At 54.6% G+C, this 13133-nt stretch overlaps 1 protein-coding gene across 2 annotated transcripts in view; it reads left to right on the plus strand.

The window, feature by feature from the left end:
* OLFML2A (olfactomedin like 2A) overlaps positions 1-2645 on the plus strand; it is a 29661-nt gene extending 27016 nt beyond the window's left edge. For both annotated transcript variants that reach the window (XM_074973881.1, XM_074973882.1), the window contains exon 8: positions 253-2645. In XM_074973881.1, coding sequence (XP_074829982.1) covers positions 253-854 — 602 coding nt within the window. In that variant the 3' untranslated portion in view covers positions 855-2645. The remainder of the gene's footprint in view (positions 1-252) is intronic.
* The last annotated feature ends 10488 nt before the right edge of the window (positions 2646-13133 follow it).

Below are 13133 nucleotides of genomic sequence, written 5' to 3' on the forward strand. Positions count from 1 at the left end.
CCTCAGCCCCAGCTTCCATTTCTGCCTCCCGGCTCTACCCAGGCAGGACTGGTGCTCACAGAAGCATGTAGACACGTGAGTGCAGCTGGGCACCTCAGGCCCCTCTGGTAGGAGCAGTCAGCTGGCAGTGCAGAAGATGAGTGTGCAGAAGGAGGATGTGGGGGAGGGAACGTGGCCAGTGGGAGGTAAGGATCCATTCCTGGCTCAGGTGCCTAGTCTTTGTTCCTTAAAGAACTTTCACTTTCACCACAGGTCGTTGGAGCAACCTGTACAAGCTCCCTTACAACTGGATCGGGACCGGCCACGTGGTCTACCAGGGAGCGTTTTACTACAACCGCGCCTTCACCAAGAACATCATCAAGTACGACCTGAAGCAGCGCTTCGTGGCTGCCTGGGCCCTGCTGCCCAACGTGATGTACGAGGACACCACGCCCTGGAAGTGGAGGGGCCACTCGGACATCGACTTTGCAGTCGACGAGAGCGGGCTGTGGGTCATTTACCCTGCAGTGGACTATGACTACTCCCAGCTGGAGGTGATCGTCCTGAGCAAGCTGGACCCCAGTGACCTCTCCGTGAAGAGGGAGACCACCTGGAAGACAGGCCTCAAGCGCAACTCCTATGGGAACTGCTTCATCGTCTGTGGCATCCTGTATGCTGTGGATGTGTACAGCCAGAAGGATGGGCAGATCGCCTATGCCTACGACACCCACACGGGCACTGAGGCCAACCTCAAGCTGCCCTTCCTCAATGAGTACTCCTTCACCACGCAGATTGACTACAACCCCAAGGAGAAGGTCCTCTATGCCTGGGACAACGGCCACCAGGTGACCTACAGACTGCACTTTGTGGTCTGAGCAGCAGGCCCTGTGTCTCGGCGTAGGTTGGTCCTACAACATCAAGCACTTTTAGCTGTGTGTCCAGGGGCAAGGCGCCTCCATGTGCCTTACACCACTTCTGCACTTGGGCTGCAAACAAATCCACACACTTGCACACCCACTGCCACGGACCTCTAACTGCCTTTGTGAGTCAGTCGTTGCCGGAAAACAGGCAAACTGGCCTGGTGCAGCCAGGCCTTGGCCAGGATCAGTGCCTTGCAGGAGGAGACCTCTGTGCTGCCCCAGCACCCAATCCAAAGAGCTCTCTAACTAGGGTGACCAGATGTCCTCATTTTATAGGGACAGTCCCGATTTTCGGGCCTTTTCTTATATGGGTACCTATTACCCCCAACACTCTGTCCTGATTTTTCATACTTGCTGTCTGGTCACCCTATCTCCAACCAGCCAAATCCCATTCCCCTCCTAAGATCAGCCTTAGCCATTCTCCCTGGATCCTCCAGAGCCAGGTGGTAGCTGGGGGAAGGAGCAAATGGGATCTCTCCCTAGGTTTCTAACACCAGCCATTTGCTCAGCATCTCGGGCTCAGCTTTCCACCCTTCTTGTCTAAGTCCAGTGCTAAAGTATTGTGCATGCAGATTTTACATGGTGGGTGGAGGTAACAGGGACGTCATTTCTCCACGTTCCAGCCCTAGCTTGGAGGCGGGGGAAGAATTTCCCGTACGCCATCCACCAGAAGCACGGCCATTGGTGGTATTAATTCACTCAGTCCCCACAAAGCATTGGACCCATTCTCCTCCGTCACCAACCGATGGCTTTAAGCCCTTTTCATTCAATGGTCAGCGTGTTTGAGCCTCCTAGATTCATTCCTGAAAGCCATCTTGGCATTTGCTGAAATGGCTTGTCTCATGTAACCAAACCTAAATGGCCAGGAGATCTCTTTCTGTAAGTCCTGGTGCTGACACCAGGGACTAGGAACTTTGCTGGGAACTGGGTGCCCATGAATTTCCAGGCTGGTCCACATAAGGCAAGGTCTTATTTAAAGTATCAGCCATCCAGCTGCTGATCTGTACTCTGCATTGTCTCCTGTAAATAGTGACCCCCCATGTATTCCTGTACAAAGCTGTAGCTTGTGGTGCCAAGTGCCAGGTTTTTGAGTGTTGTTGCTCCCTTCTCCACATCTGTCCACTGCCCAAGCCAGTGTGGGGTGAGCAGAGCTCTCACTGCATGTAAATGTGGAAGGGACTGAGCTATTTCTGAGCGCCCAGCGGGAGGGAGGGGTTTCCTCTGGCTCTGCACTGCAGCCGTCACCCCAGGGGTTTGACCATCTTGGGTTGCTAGCAGGAATTAGGATCCTTTTCCTTTATTCCCCTTTCTGCTGCCAGTCACTTTGTTACGTTCACAGGGTGACCAGCACCTGCTACAGCCCACCAAGCAGAAATGCAGGCACCGGGTCTCAGAGTGACTTGGTGACGCGGGCATCATGCCCCAGGCCCAGAGAACTTGCCATGGAGCCCACACAGTGCCCACTTTGCCCAGAGCCTGTCTGCTACGTTCAAGATATTTCATGTGCACAAAATTTGCAACATCAGCATTCTTTGTAGCAGGACATCCCCTGCGGTCCCACTGTTTCCCTTCCCCTTACAGGTTCTAAGTCTTGGTTACCTTCCCTCAATCCTGTCTGAGAATGGCTAGATACATGGTCTACTCCAGAGCCCACCAATAGCTGGTGGTCAGCCCCTGGTGACATGGCTGCCTGCAGTAGAGACCCAAAGGGGAATGAAAGACACAGCAGACAACTAGATGAATTCAGCTACAGGAGCGGAAGAATCTCTCAAAGCTAGAGACTAGCTCAAATCAGCTGTCCCAGCACTTCACCCAGCGAGCAGACTGGCAGCGCCCACAACCAATTTAGCTTCCTGGCAGCATTCCCTCCTCAGAACTCACTGTCACCGGCCCAGGGTAGAACACTTTGCTAACAGTGTGTAAGAGCTGGCTTTGCCAAACTGGCCTTTCGTGGGTATTGCATACAGCACTGCTCCCTGCCCCTCTGCCGGAGCCCACGCCGAGTGCCCCTGCCCAGCACCACCATGCACGCCCCAGGGACAGTGGTTGAGAGAATATTTTTAGGTCTGTGTATCTGCCTTGTAACATAACTCAGCGAGAAGGAGGGAGCAGCACCACATGCCCAGCCAGTCCCCCACGGCCCCGGCAAGTGCTGTGTGCTTTGGGCCGTCTCTGTGATCCCCCATGGCTGGGTGTCCATGGGATAAGCTTGGTGCCGATGTGGCCTTCCCCACAACAAAGTGCAGTAAGCAGACATTGCTACTGTGTTTGACAGCAGTTTGCAGGCACGAGAGGCTGGTCCACTCTGTGCCATAAGCCCAGGGGGCCAGCACAGCCCGGGCCCCAGGACCATCAGGTATTTCCCACACCCAGGCCCAGGCTCACCAGCAGGGTCCAGACAGATGTTCAAATTCTGAGTCGGGTGCTACATTTTTTTTTCTAGCTCAGGGGAAGGTTATCAAGCCAAAGCTGGCTGAGGCAAGAAGGGCAGACATTGGCACTGACTCCCAGCTCCTAAAGCACTATTAGCCTATGACACAGATGGCTTTGATCTTGCCTGGGGCTGGCCCGTTACTAACACAGAGGTTTGCACAGCAACACCTTTCCCGAGGGGAAGGTTCACTGCGCTTCCCAGCATGGAGCATGGGCTGTTTTCCTTTGCTCACCATTGCAAAGAGTGGAGTGTGGTTTGTAATCTCTCTGCTCTCCCTGGCACAGCCTGAGTTCACAGCCTGTGCCTGATACTCCAGCTGAGCAGAGTGGGAGTGTCACCAGGCACTCGGACAATCTCTGAGGGTTTTGCCCGAGCCCTGCTAAACTCTCCCCCATTATGGGCGTCCCCAGGACATCTGAGTGGCGGAGATGCTGCCAGGTCTCCTGGTCCCACTGCTGGAGTCAGTCAGCAGAAGAGCCTCAGGCAGCTCTTGTCAGCCACAAGCTTCCCCCCGATGTCCCTGAGCAGCTCTGTCCCCAGGAAGGCGGGAAGGTGGAGGCTGGGGAGAGCAGCTCTTGCCTCACACACCGCAGTGCTGGGGAAGGCCGTGAGGAGGAAGAGAGATGTCAGGGGTGCTGGTTGCATGGGGAGGCTGCTCAGGGCTGCAATCACACCTAAGCTCTCCTGTGCTGAGCACTAGAGGCAGGTGACCTCCACCATTCCGGGGTGTGCAGCACCCCTTCCAATACCCCCTTGCACCTCTCAATGGGAAGAGTTTTTCCAGCAGCTCTTCCAGCCAGGCTGCTCCTGGAGTCCCACAGCAACCCCATTGGGACCACCATCAAAATGCATTTCCTTGAATATCATAGCTGCCCAGGCACACAAATGCCTTAGTATGTCACTTACAGGTGCTGCTGTACCGCAAATCGGCCTTACGCTAATGCCCCAAGGGCAGGAGTTTGAGAGCGCTCTGGCAAGAGGGGTTTATTTGGATTACTTAGCCCCAGCATAAGTAGCAACCATCAACTGCTAGTTTAGAAGATGTGATGAAGCCATCTCTGCTTTCTGCAGCTCCTTAGCTTACCACTGACGTGCACTCAGGGCAGCAACCCAGAACCCTCTCACCTGGCAAATGAAGGCTCTCCATTGCTGGCAGTGCTGGGTGTGAACTCCGCTTAGATTAATGATGCCTGGAAAAGGAATAAGGCTGCAAATGGCAAGCCGTGTATGTTGTTCAGATGGCGTTTGCTGCGTTCACAGGCTCCCAGCCGTTGAGGGAGGGGTCTGTGGCTAGAAGCAGGGAGTGCTTGGCTTGATTTCCAGTCATTCTTAGAAGTGAACCATAATAAAAAATAACAGGATGAAAAACCCAATTTCTGTCTGTCATTTCACCAGGAGCACTGGTCTGGGGACCCACCACACTACTGGCATGTCCTGGTCAGTGCTGGCCTGGCCTGGCCTTGCCAAAGACAAGCTCTGCAGCTGAACAACAGGAGTCAGATTCTGTTGCTAAGAGCTCCCTGCAGTGGCATGGGTTCTTGGAGCCCAGACTCTGATCCACTGGGGAGCCCTGGGGCCCAGCTACATTCTGCCCCGGAGAGTTGTGCAGGCCTATGTCTACAGACATGGCCCTCCCCGCCAGGCAGCGCCCACCGCTTAACACAGCAGCCAAAGAGACACATTCACCTGTCTTTGGGCTTCTAATTAGCTCATACGCCTTGTGCTCATTCCTAGACTGGGCCATCAGCCCTTGGGGTGAATCTCCAGATCCTGCTGCCACTAGGACACAAGGTCTTTACAGGGCGTTCCTGTATGACCCACCCAATCTTCCTGATTCATTCCCCATTTGGTGGGGAGGGGGTCACTGTGCAGCCACAGCCCAGTCACTGTGGTTACCGGGAAACTTGATCCTAATAAATCAGGGAACGCTCCAGCTGCAGGCGAGCAGCAAGCGCCTTGCCATATTGTTTTCCGACGGAGAGGGGCTCGCGCTGCCTGCTCCCGGGGGCCTGTCCGTAGTAGGTGGCCGCGAATGCAGGCTGTTCTCTCAATGGAAGAAGAGAGGGACTACAAAGCCATCCATGTGCTGCAGGCTGTCTATTATGAGCAGCACAATGCTTGAGCCCAGGGCGAGCGTAATGGTTTGGTTGAGCATCTCGTGGAGACACACAGTAAAGTCTTGTGGTGTGAACGCATGAGAACTGGATCCCACGGACATATTCCCACCTGCCACTGGGACCTCCTCCCAAAGAACACACGGAGCTTAAACAATCCCTCCATGCCCAGGGCATCCCTGCACCAGCCTGGGCTGCCTCCCTCTGCTGATTGAATTGTAAAATCATTCTAAACAAATATATTCCCTCGGCCGCGAGCATGGAACACAAACCTCCGCACTGGCCCCAGCCCCGGCTTCCCCAGCACGTGCCCGTTCTCACCCTGCAATGGGAGGGGCCGGCCACCCCTGCACTTCACGAGGGGGGAGCGTGTTTCTAAGACGCCCTCCCCAGAGTCCTACAGGAAGCTAGAGCCCTTGACACCTGTTTTTGCTGCGGCTGCGCGTTTGGGTGATAACGGTAATAGTCATGACATAATACGCTTGGATTGCTGTAAGGGACCTGACTTGGTACCGCACGACATTTTGATTAAAAAACGAGAATGATATAAAGTGAACCTGGCACACATTCAGTGGGTTAAAAGCTGGCTGACTGATAGGGCTCAAAAGGTAACAGTAAATGGGGAATTTTCACTGAGTGAGTCTGTTTCCAGTGGGGATCCAGCCTTGTCCTACACTATTTAACATGCTTATCAATGACCTGGAAGGAAACATAACATCATTGCTGACAAAGTTTGCAAATGACACAATGGGGGAGTGGTAAATACCGAGGAAGAGAGGTCACTGGTGCAGAGCGATCTGGACCCCTTGATAAGCTTGGGGCAAGCAAACTACATGCTTTTTAATACGGTTAAATGTAAATGTACATGTCCAGGAGAAAAGAATGCCGGCCATACTTACAGGACGGGTCCCACTGTCCTGGACGCAGTGACTCGGAGAAAGACCTGGAGGCCATGGTGGGTGAACAGCTGACCATGCCTTCCCAGGGCAGCACCATGGCCAGAAGGGCTAATGTGATCCGCAGATGCCTCAACAGGGGAATCTCGAGGAGGCGTCAAGAGATTCTTTTACTCTGTATTTGGCACTGGTGCAACCTCTGCTGGAATCCTGTGTCCAGTGCTGGCACCCGCACGTCAAGCAGGACGGTGGGTTCTGAGAAGAGCCAGGAGAGCGACTGACGGATTAGAAAACCTGCCTTACAGGGGTAGAGTCGAGGAGCTCAGTCTATTTAGCGTAACAAAGAGAAGGTGAAGGGGTGACATGATCACAGTTTAGAAGGACCTACACAGGCTACAGATATTTAACACTGGGCCCCTCAGTTTAGCAGCAAAAGGTCAAACAATGGCTGGAAGTGGAAGTTAACTGTGCGTGCGCCGCGCCTGCCTCTTTTCCCCCCAGAATGGCTCAGACTCTGCTGGTCATGTGTCCACTGTGCCATTTGTTTGAGTTCCCGCCACCAGCACCCTCACAGTCCCTGGCTCTTTACAATCACCCCCATGCTCCCGGCCCTCTCCGCTGGCCCTGCGAGGAGCAGAGGCCTCCCTTCGCTGACGCCTCTGTGAGACAGCTCAGCTAGTCCGGCTCCTCTCCCCCTGGCATTTCCTTCCTGTGCCCAGCCTGTAGCAGGGATTCCAGGCTAGTGACCCCACCACAGGGCCAGCCGGGAGCCATTTCAGCACCAAGGCTAAGGCCAGGAGGCTACTGGGCCAGGAGACAGCAACACCCTCATTTCCTCCCTTCGGACCTCATCCTGTCAGGTGCTGAGGTGTGGAACACCCTCCTCTCTCCCTGGCATCAGTGTGGCTGAGGAGGCACTCAGCACCTTGCAGGATCGGGTCTTTGTAGCCACATGTATTTGGCCTGGTGAGTGCAAAGGTCCCGTCACATCCACTTTCCATTCAGGCCAGGTTCGGACAGCTCAGACGCTCAAATGCTTTGGTCAGGCTGTGCATGCGGAAATGACACGGCTGACCTCTCCTTGAGGCAGGACAAGCCATTCCCTGCTCATGCAGGGTCAAACTCTGTCCTGCCCAGGGAAAGGGAAAGTTACACCAACAGATTCTCTCTGGGGCCCCGGAGCTAGTTTGCCCTTGGAGCATTTGGACACTGTGGCCAGCACACTCCTAGTGGGATGTGCAGCGTTTGTCCATTGCCTGGCCCCAACCCTGAACTCTGGGGAGCTTTGGCTCCAGATCCAAACCTGGTGCCCTAGCCCCGTTCTAGTTACAACCCACTGAGAGCAGGGCCCGCCTGCAGCTCAGTGCAGAGGACTTCTTTTCAAGCCGTGGTCTCATAAACTGAGAGGAAACACTGACACGCATGACCTCATTGCTTCACCAGATCATCTTATGAAAGAAACCTCAGCGCCTCAGTGCGACTAGCGGGAGAAGTGAAAAGAGAGGGCGAGACTCAGAGACGGAGAGGGGTTGTGTAACCGTTCCATGGTGGTAACACTCTGGGGTGGTTGTGCACAGCAAAGCCGTTGTTGTTTTGCCTGAAGACAGGCAAGGTTTTGCTGGAGAGCACGTGGTGCCTGGGGGAGTCTCCTTTGTGCACTGCACAATCAAACCTTCTAAATGAGACGAGACCCATCAGATGTGGCTGTCGCCCCATCGGAGAGGGTCTGTACTCTGGGGAATGCAACTCCCATGTGCCTGCTGGGAGACGAGGCAGCAGCTCGCTGCAGCATGGGAGCGGTGCCAGCTCTGGTAGCGTTTGTAAAGAGCCCTGTTCCTCCGGGGGGGGTTAGTGTAGGTGTGCGAATGAGGGACTGGCCTAGCCTTCGCACAGTAAACACTGAGCCAACACGGCGAGCCGGACAATGCTCAGCATGCACAAAGGTGGGACCTAGATAGGTGAACACCGAACGTGTGTGGCCTTGCTGCTGATTGCCAGGGACTGGTGTGTAGGCAGCAGCTTTGTCCCTGTCTACAGCAGATTCCGTTAAATCCATCAACTGGACTCTGCTGGCCTCATTTGGGGAACCCACCAAGCCAAACAAACCTGTTCCTTGGGTCTCTAGTCGCCAGTTGCCAACTGGAATTCAACTGAATTCAACAGTTTCAACTGGAATGCCCACTCAGATTGTAAGCAGCCTCCTTCTCCTCAGCCTGCCTGATACACTCACGCAAGGCTCAGCCAGCAGCTGGCGACTTGGAAAGGCTGAAAAGCGGTTTGCAGTCCTGGCCTGACATCTCCTAAATGCGCCATAGTACAGGAAAATCCATAAGGCAGATGACTTCTCTGGTGCCAGAGGTTCTGTGGAGTCAGGATTCATGCCGCCTCTGTCAGAGTTCCTGAAAAAAAAGAGTTTTGCCATTTCCAGATCTGATTTGCAACATGACGAGTAACAGCTGGGATCCAAAACGTCGTTTCTGGGGAAATCTAATCTCCCTTTAATCTGGAAAAAGAAAAGAAACCGGAGTCCTGGCTGACCCCCTCCTACATGTATGTATGTGCGTGCATGCACGTATGTCTGTGTGTGTGTGTGTGCACACATGCACGTATGTGCGTGTGCGCGCCTGCTTCAGCTCAGGAGGCAGTGGAAGCAGAATTACAAGCGTGTGAAACAAGGGGAACAATAATAAGCAAAGGGAAGGAGCTGCCCGATCAGCACAAACTTCTGGGCAGGAATGGCCAGGTCAGGAGAGCTGGGTTATGACCAAGCAGGGGGGCTGGAACAATTTGTACAGTGGGGGGGCTGAGAGCCATTGAACCAAACTGTAAACCCTGTGTATGATGGAAACCACGTCAAGCCAGGGGGTGCGGCACCTCCCCCTGCACCCCTAGTTCCAGCCTGTTACCAAGCTCTCCTCACAGCAGGTGACCCTGAGTGCTAGAAACGTGACTAAAATGGCACCAACACTGCCATGTGGGCAGGCGCCAAGCACTGGTCCTTGGGGGAGGAAGTGGCCTGTATTCTCCAGCATGACAGGACGTCCAGAGGGCGCTTAAAGTCTTTCTCCAGCAATTTGGTTTTCAGCACAATAAGCAGCGCTCACAGAAAGACAAATGCCCTTATCCCCCCCGCTCTGGATCCATGTGTCAGCCTGGTGCCTGGGTGGCCCTGTGCTCGCCCCGTTCCTGCCGGACAGCATGGCAGGCATCTTCACCATTGGGTGGGTGGGAGGCGACGCTCAGCCCGGGTACAAATGACAGCTTCAAGGCACGTTCTCTTGTAGCTCCAGCGCGAGAGGCCTGGGTCTCTGCAGATAAAGGCCTTGACCGCTAGGCTGGTGTCCATGTACATACCAGACCCGGCGTGCTGGAGGACTGGCAGCCAGCGTAAAATAGAAATTGCCATTTCGTGTGCGTTGTGCTGCTTTGTGGGTAAGCCGCCGAGGTCCCTGGCCAGAGCTGCACACCCAGGCTAAACAATACCGCTCAGGCTGGCGGCTGCTGCTCTGCAGACTGCTCGGCCGATCAGCCCTGCACCGCCAACGATACGGTTTTGCAAATATGTTTGATATCCACATTCATTCTATTAGTCCGTGCTCATCAGCACCGACGGCTGAAGGCTTAATTAAGCCTATATCCCCACGACGGAGAATCGCCTCGCCAAAGCCAGCTAGGCAGAGCCGACTTTACGTGTGGTTTGAAATATCACTTCCTGTTGGAGCTGTTCCATATCTGCACCAGACTTAGCGCAGAAACGCTGTCAGCTCACTGGGGAGATGGCAGCTGCTGACACGACTGAAAAATGCGGAGACATTTTCCCTTTCTAAACCTTGCATGAAAGCCTCTCTTCCCTTGACCCTGGAAGTGCGTGTGAGGCTCGGTAGGACAGGTGCTAAAGCGCCATGCGTTGTACCATCACAGTGCCCTATGGCACCTTCCGTCTCAGCAGTTCAGACCCTTCACAAGCATTCGCTAGGTACCCCTCAGGGCAGCCCTGGGAGGCAGGTCGGATGAGGACAGTGAGGGACAAAGCACTGCAGGGATTTGCCCAACGAGGCCCCATGCAGGGAAGAATATTCACTGATGCTTCGACACTTGTGATGGGCACAAGAAACAGACCGTTGCCACTGTCTCCATCCGCTTTCCTCTCCCTGTTTTTTAAGGCAAAATTGTAGCTTTGACTCCTATCACAGGTCCTTCAGGAGAAGAAAGGGGACTGCTTTGTTTCTCCCCAGGCTGGGACTGTGCCAGGATTTTATCTAAATATCCCCAACAAATCCCTGTTTAAACAATACATATTTCTGACTTTTTTTTTTTTGCACTAAAACAAACTCCCAGCACATCTCTAATTCCAGGGCTTTGTTGTTCTTCAGCAGGGGCTGGCGTTTTGCTTTGCGCTGCCTTGCTGGGATGAATCCAGGCATAGAATTAGGGTTAGGAACATTCTGCAGTCCTCTCTCGGAAAGAAAAACATCGGAAATGAAGTAAGGCCCCGGCTGAGCTCCTGCTGTCTCTATTTGCATTCCCCAGGCCCTGCCATGGTGGGGTCCTGTGCAGCCCGCCCAGCAAAACACACAGCCAGACGGGCAGCTCTGGCTGAAGGAGCCACCATTAGCCTCCAGAGGGACTAGCCGGACCAGCCTGGCGAGGGGAGGAAATGCTGAGCGGTGCAGATGAGCTGGTCCAGCCCATTGCCTGAGTGTCGTGCAGTGGCATGGCACACAGCACTCTCGGGGGGAATGGCACCATTCAAAAGAAAACCATTTGCAGCAACATATCCTGCCGCGCCTCATGCACACAATAATCCCTTAGAGAGCCCTGTCCAGGAATCCCTTCTCACCAGCCCAGAGGCTGCCGCCGGCTCCTGGAGAGGATGGGGCATCTCTCTCCTGTGATCCCACAGAAACAGCTGTGAATGAAGATCACCCCTTGACACGCTCTCTGTCCCTGATGCCTGTACACCTGGCCTCTTGGGAGAGACGTGTCAGCGCTCACCAGGGGCCTGACTCACTTCCCCTTCACACTTGGGTAGGTTAGGCTCAGTGGAGATGTCCCAGTGGACCGGACTCCACTGTCAACTGGGAATTGGGCCCCGTGTGCATGGCTGGGTTTCTCACCTCGGACTGGGAGATCTGTGAGGCCAGGCCCCATCTCTCCTCATTGCCCTGTGCCCTGCTGAGCACACAGCCCATGCCTGAGCTCCAGGAGCGAGCAGCACAGCTGGGACAGCGCTGCCTTCCCACTGCGGGGTGCGGCGCCGCTCAGACAGGGGGAGGACAGGCAGCTGCAGCACCATGCCGGCAGGGCCTTTGCTCCAGCTGGCTGAGCCAGTGTGCCCAGATCCTGAGAGGCCTCTGCCCCGGCCCCTCCACTCGCACCCGCAGTGAAAGGTGAAACAAGCAGCCCCAATGTTCTCGCTTCTTGGAGGCACTATTCTCCTGCCACCTCCGCGTGTCTCGCCAGGTGCCCGCTGCAGAGTCTGCAGGTGCGCAATGCAGCATTGCACGCACAGGGCACAGAGGCCCTCAGTCAGAGGTTCGATTGCCTGGGGCTGAGGGAAGTGTGCAGCAGAACATTGCTCGGGAGGCAGGCAGACTCATGGCTTGTAAAGTCTGAATCCTGGTACCATCTGTGGGATCTGCAAATCCCCCAGCAACTGGAGACCCCCGGGCTGAAGGCAGACAGCTTCACCTCGCCCACACCAAAGAACCGTCGCTCAGAGCGCTTTTCCAACTCACTGGCTCTCCGGGAGCGTGGTGCCTAATGCTCTCCAAACTTCCCCCACGCACCACTCTGCAGGCTCCAGCTCTCTAGCCAGCATTTGTTTGCTCACAGTATATTCGTTTGGAAGCAGCCCTGCCAAATAAATCTCACGGACATATTAAATTACTAATGCATTCCCAGCGCATGCAGCCTGAGCACAGGGCAAGCCCCGAAGGGATGACACCCTTCGGAGTCGGAACAGCAGAGTCAACGTTCAAAGCCAGAAACATCCAAAAAGCCCATGTGTGCCGAGTTCCTGAGGTCACAACTGGGGAATATGACACATTTTGCAAGAGCCTCCGCTCTGCTGACATTTGCAGAACAAAGGGGACTGGGACAAGCAAGGGCTTATCTCCAACAAACCTCCAGACCGTGGTCTAGAAGACAGGCTCAGGCTTCTATGCACTGCTCTGTTGCTCATTCAAGATGATGTTGGTTAAATTGCTTGCCCTGTCTGTGCCTCAGTTTCCTCATCTAGGGATAAAACCCTGATTTACATCCCAGGGGTGGTGGTAAGATTAATGAATGAAAGGTGCCAGCACTTTGGTACAGAGCGGGAAGGGGACGGAGAAGGGCAGTATTTTTGGTGTGCTCTCTAGGTGACTCCAGAAATTGTGATTTCTAAATGGACGTGATTTCCAAAGTTACAGCCCCCGCGCGGTTCCGACTGGTCTATCATGCCAACCTCCTCAGCTCTCACATTGTAAACTTCCGACAGACTGGGCTGTAGCTGAGGCAGTCTCCTTCAGCATCAGTAATTAGCCTGCTTTCCAGCGCAGCCACCGGTACACATATAACCTCTGTGAATAGCACCTGTCCAGGTAATCCCACCGAATCCATTTCTTCGCCTACCGGCCCTGAGCTGCTGCTATGTCAGCAGTTCCCAGGCTCTTGGCTCCATCAGCTCCATGCCCTTCCCTGACCACTGGGAGGAGGGGGAATCAAATCAGAGAGGAAAGGAGGGGTGCAGCAACTTTCCCATAAACCCACAGGGGGCTGGGGTTCATTCCAAAATCTGTTAATAGAA

Source organism: Natator depressus, chromosome 16 (assembly GCF_965152275.1).
Source record: "Natator depressus isolate rNatDep1 chromosome 16, rNatDep2.hap1, whole genome shotgun sequence".
NCBI lineage: Eukaryota > Metazoa > Chordata > Testudines > Cheloniidae > Natator > Natator depressus.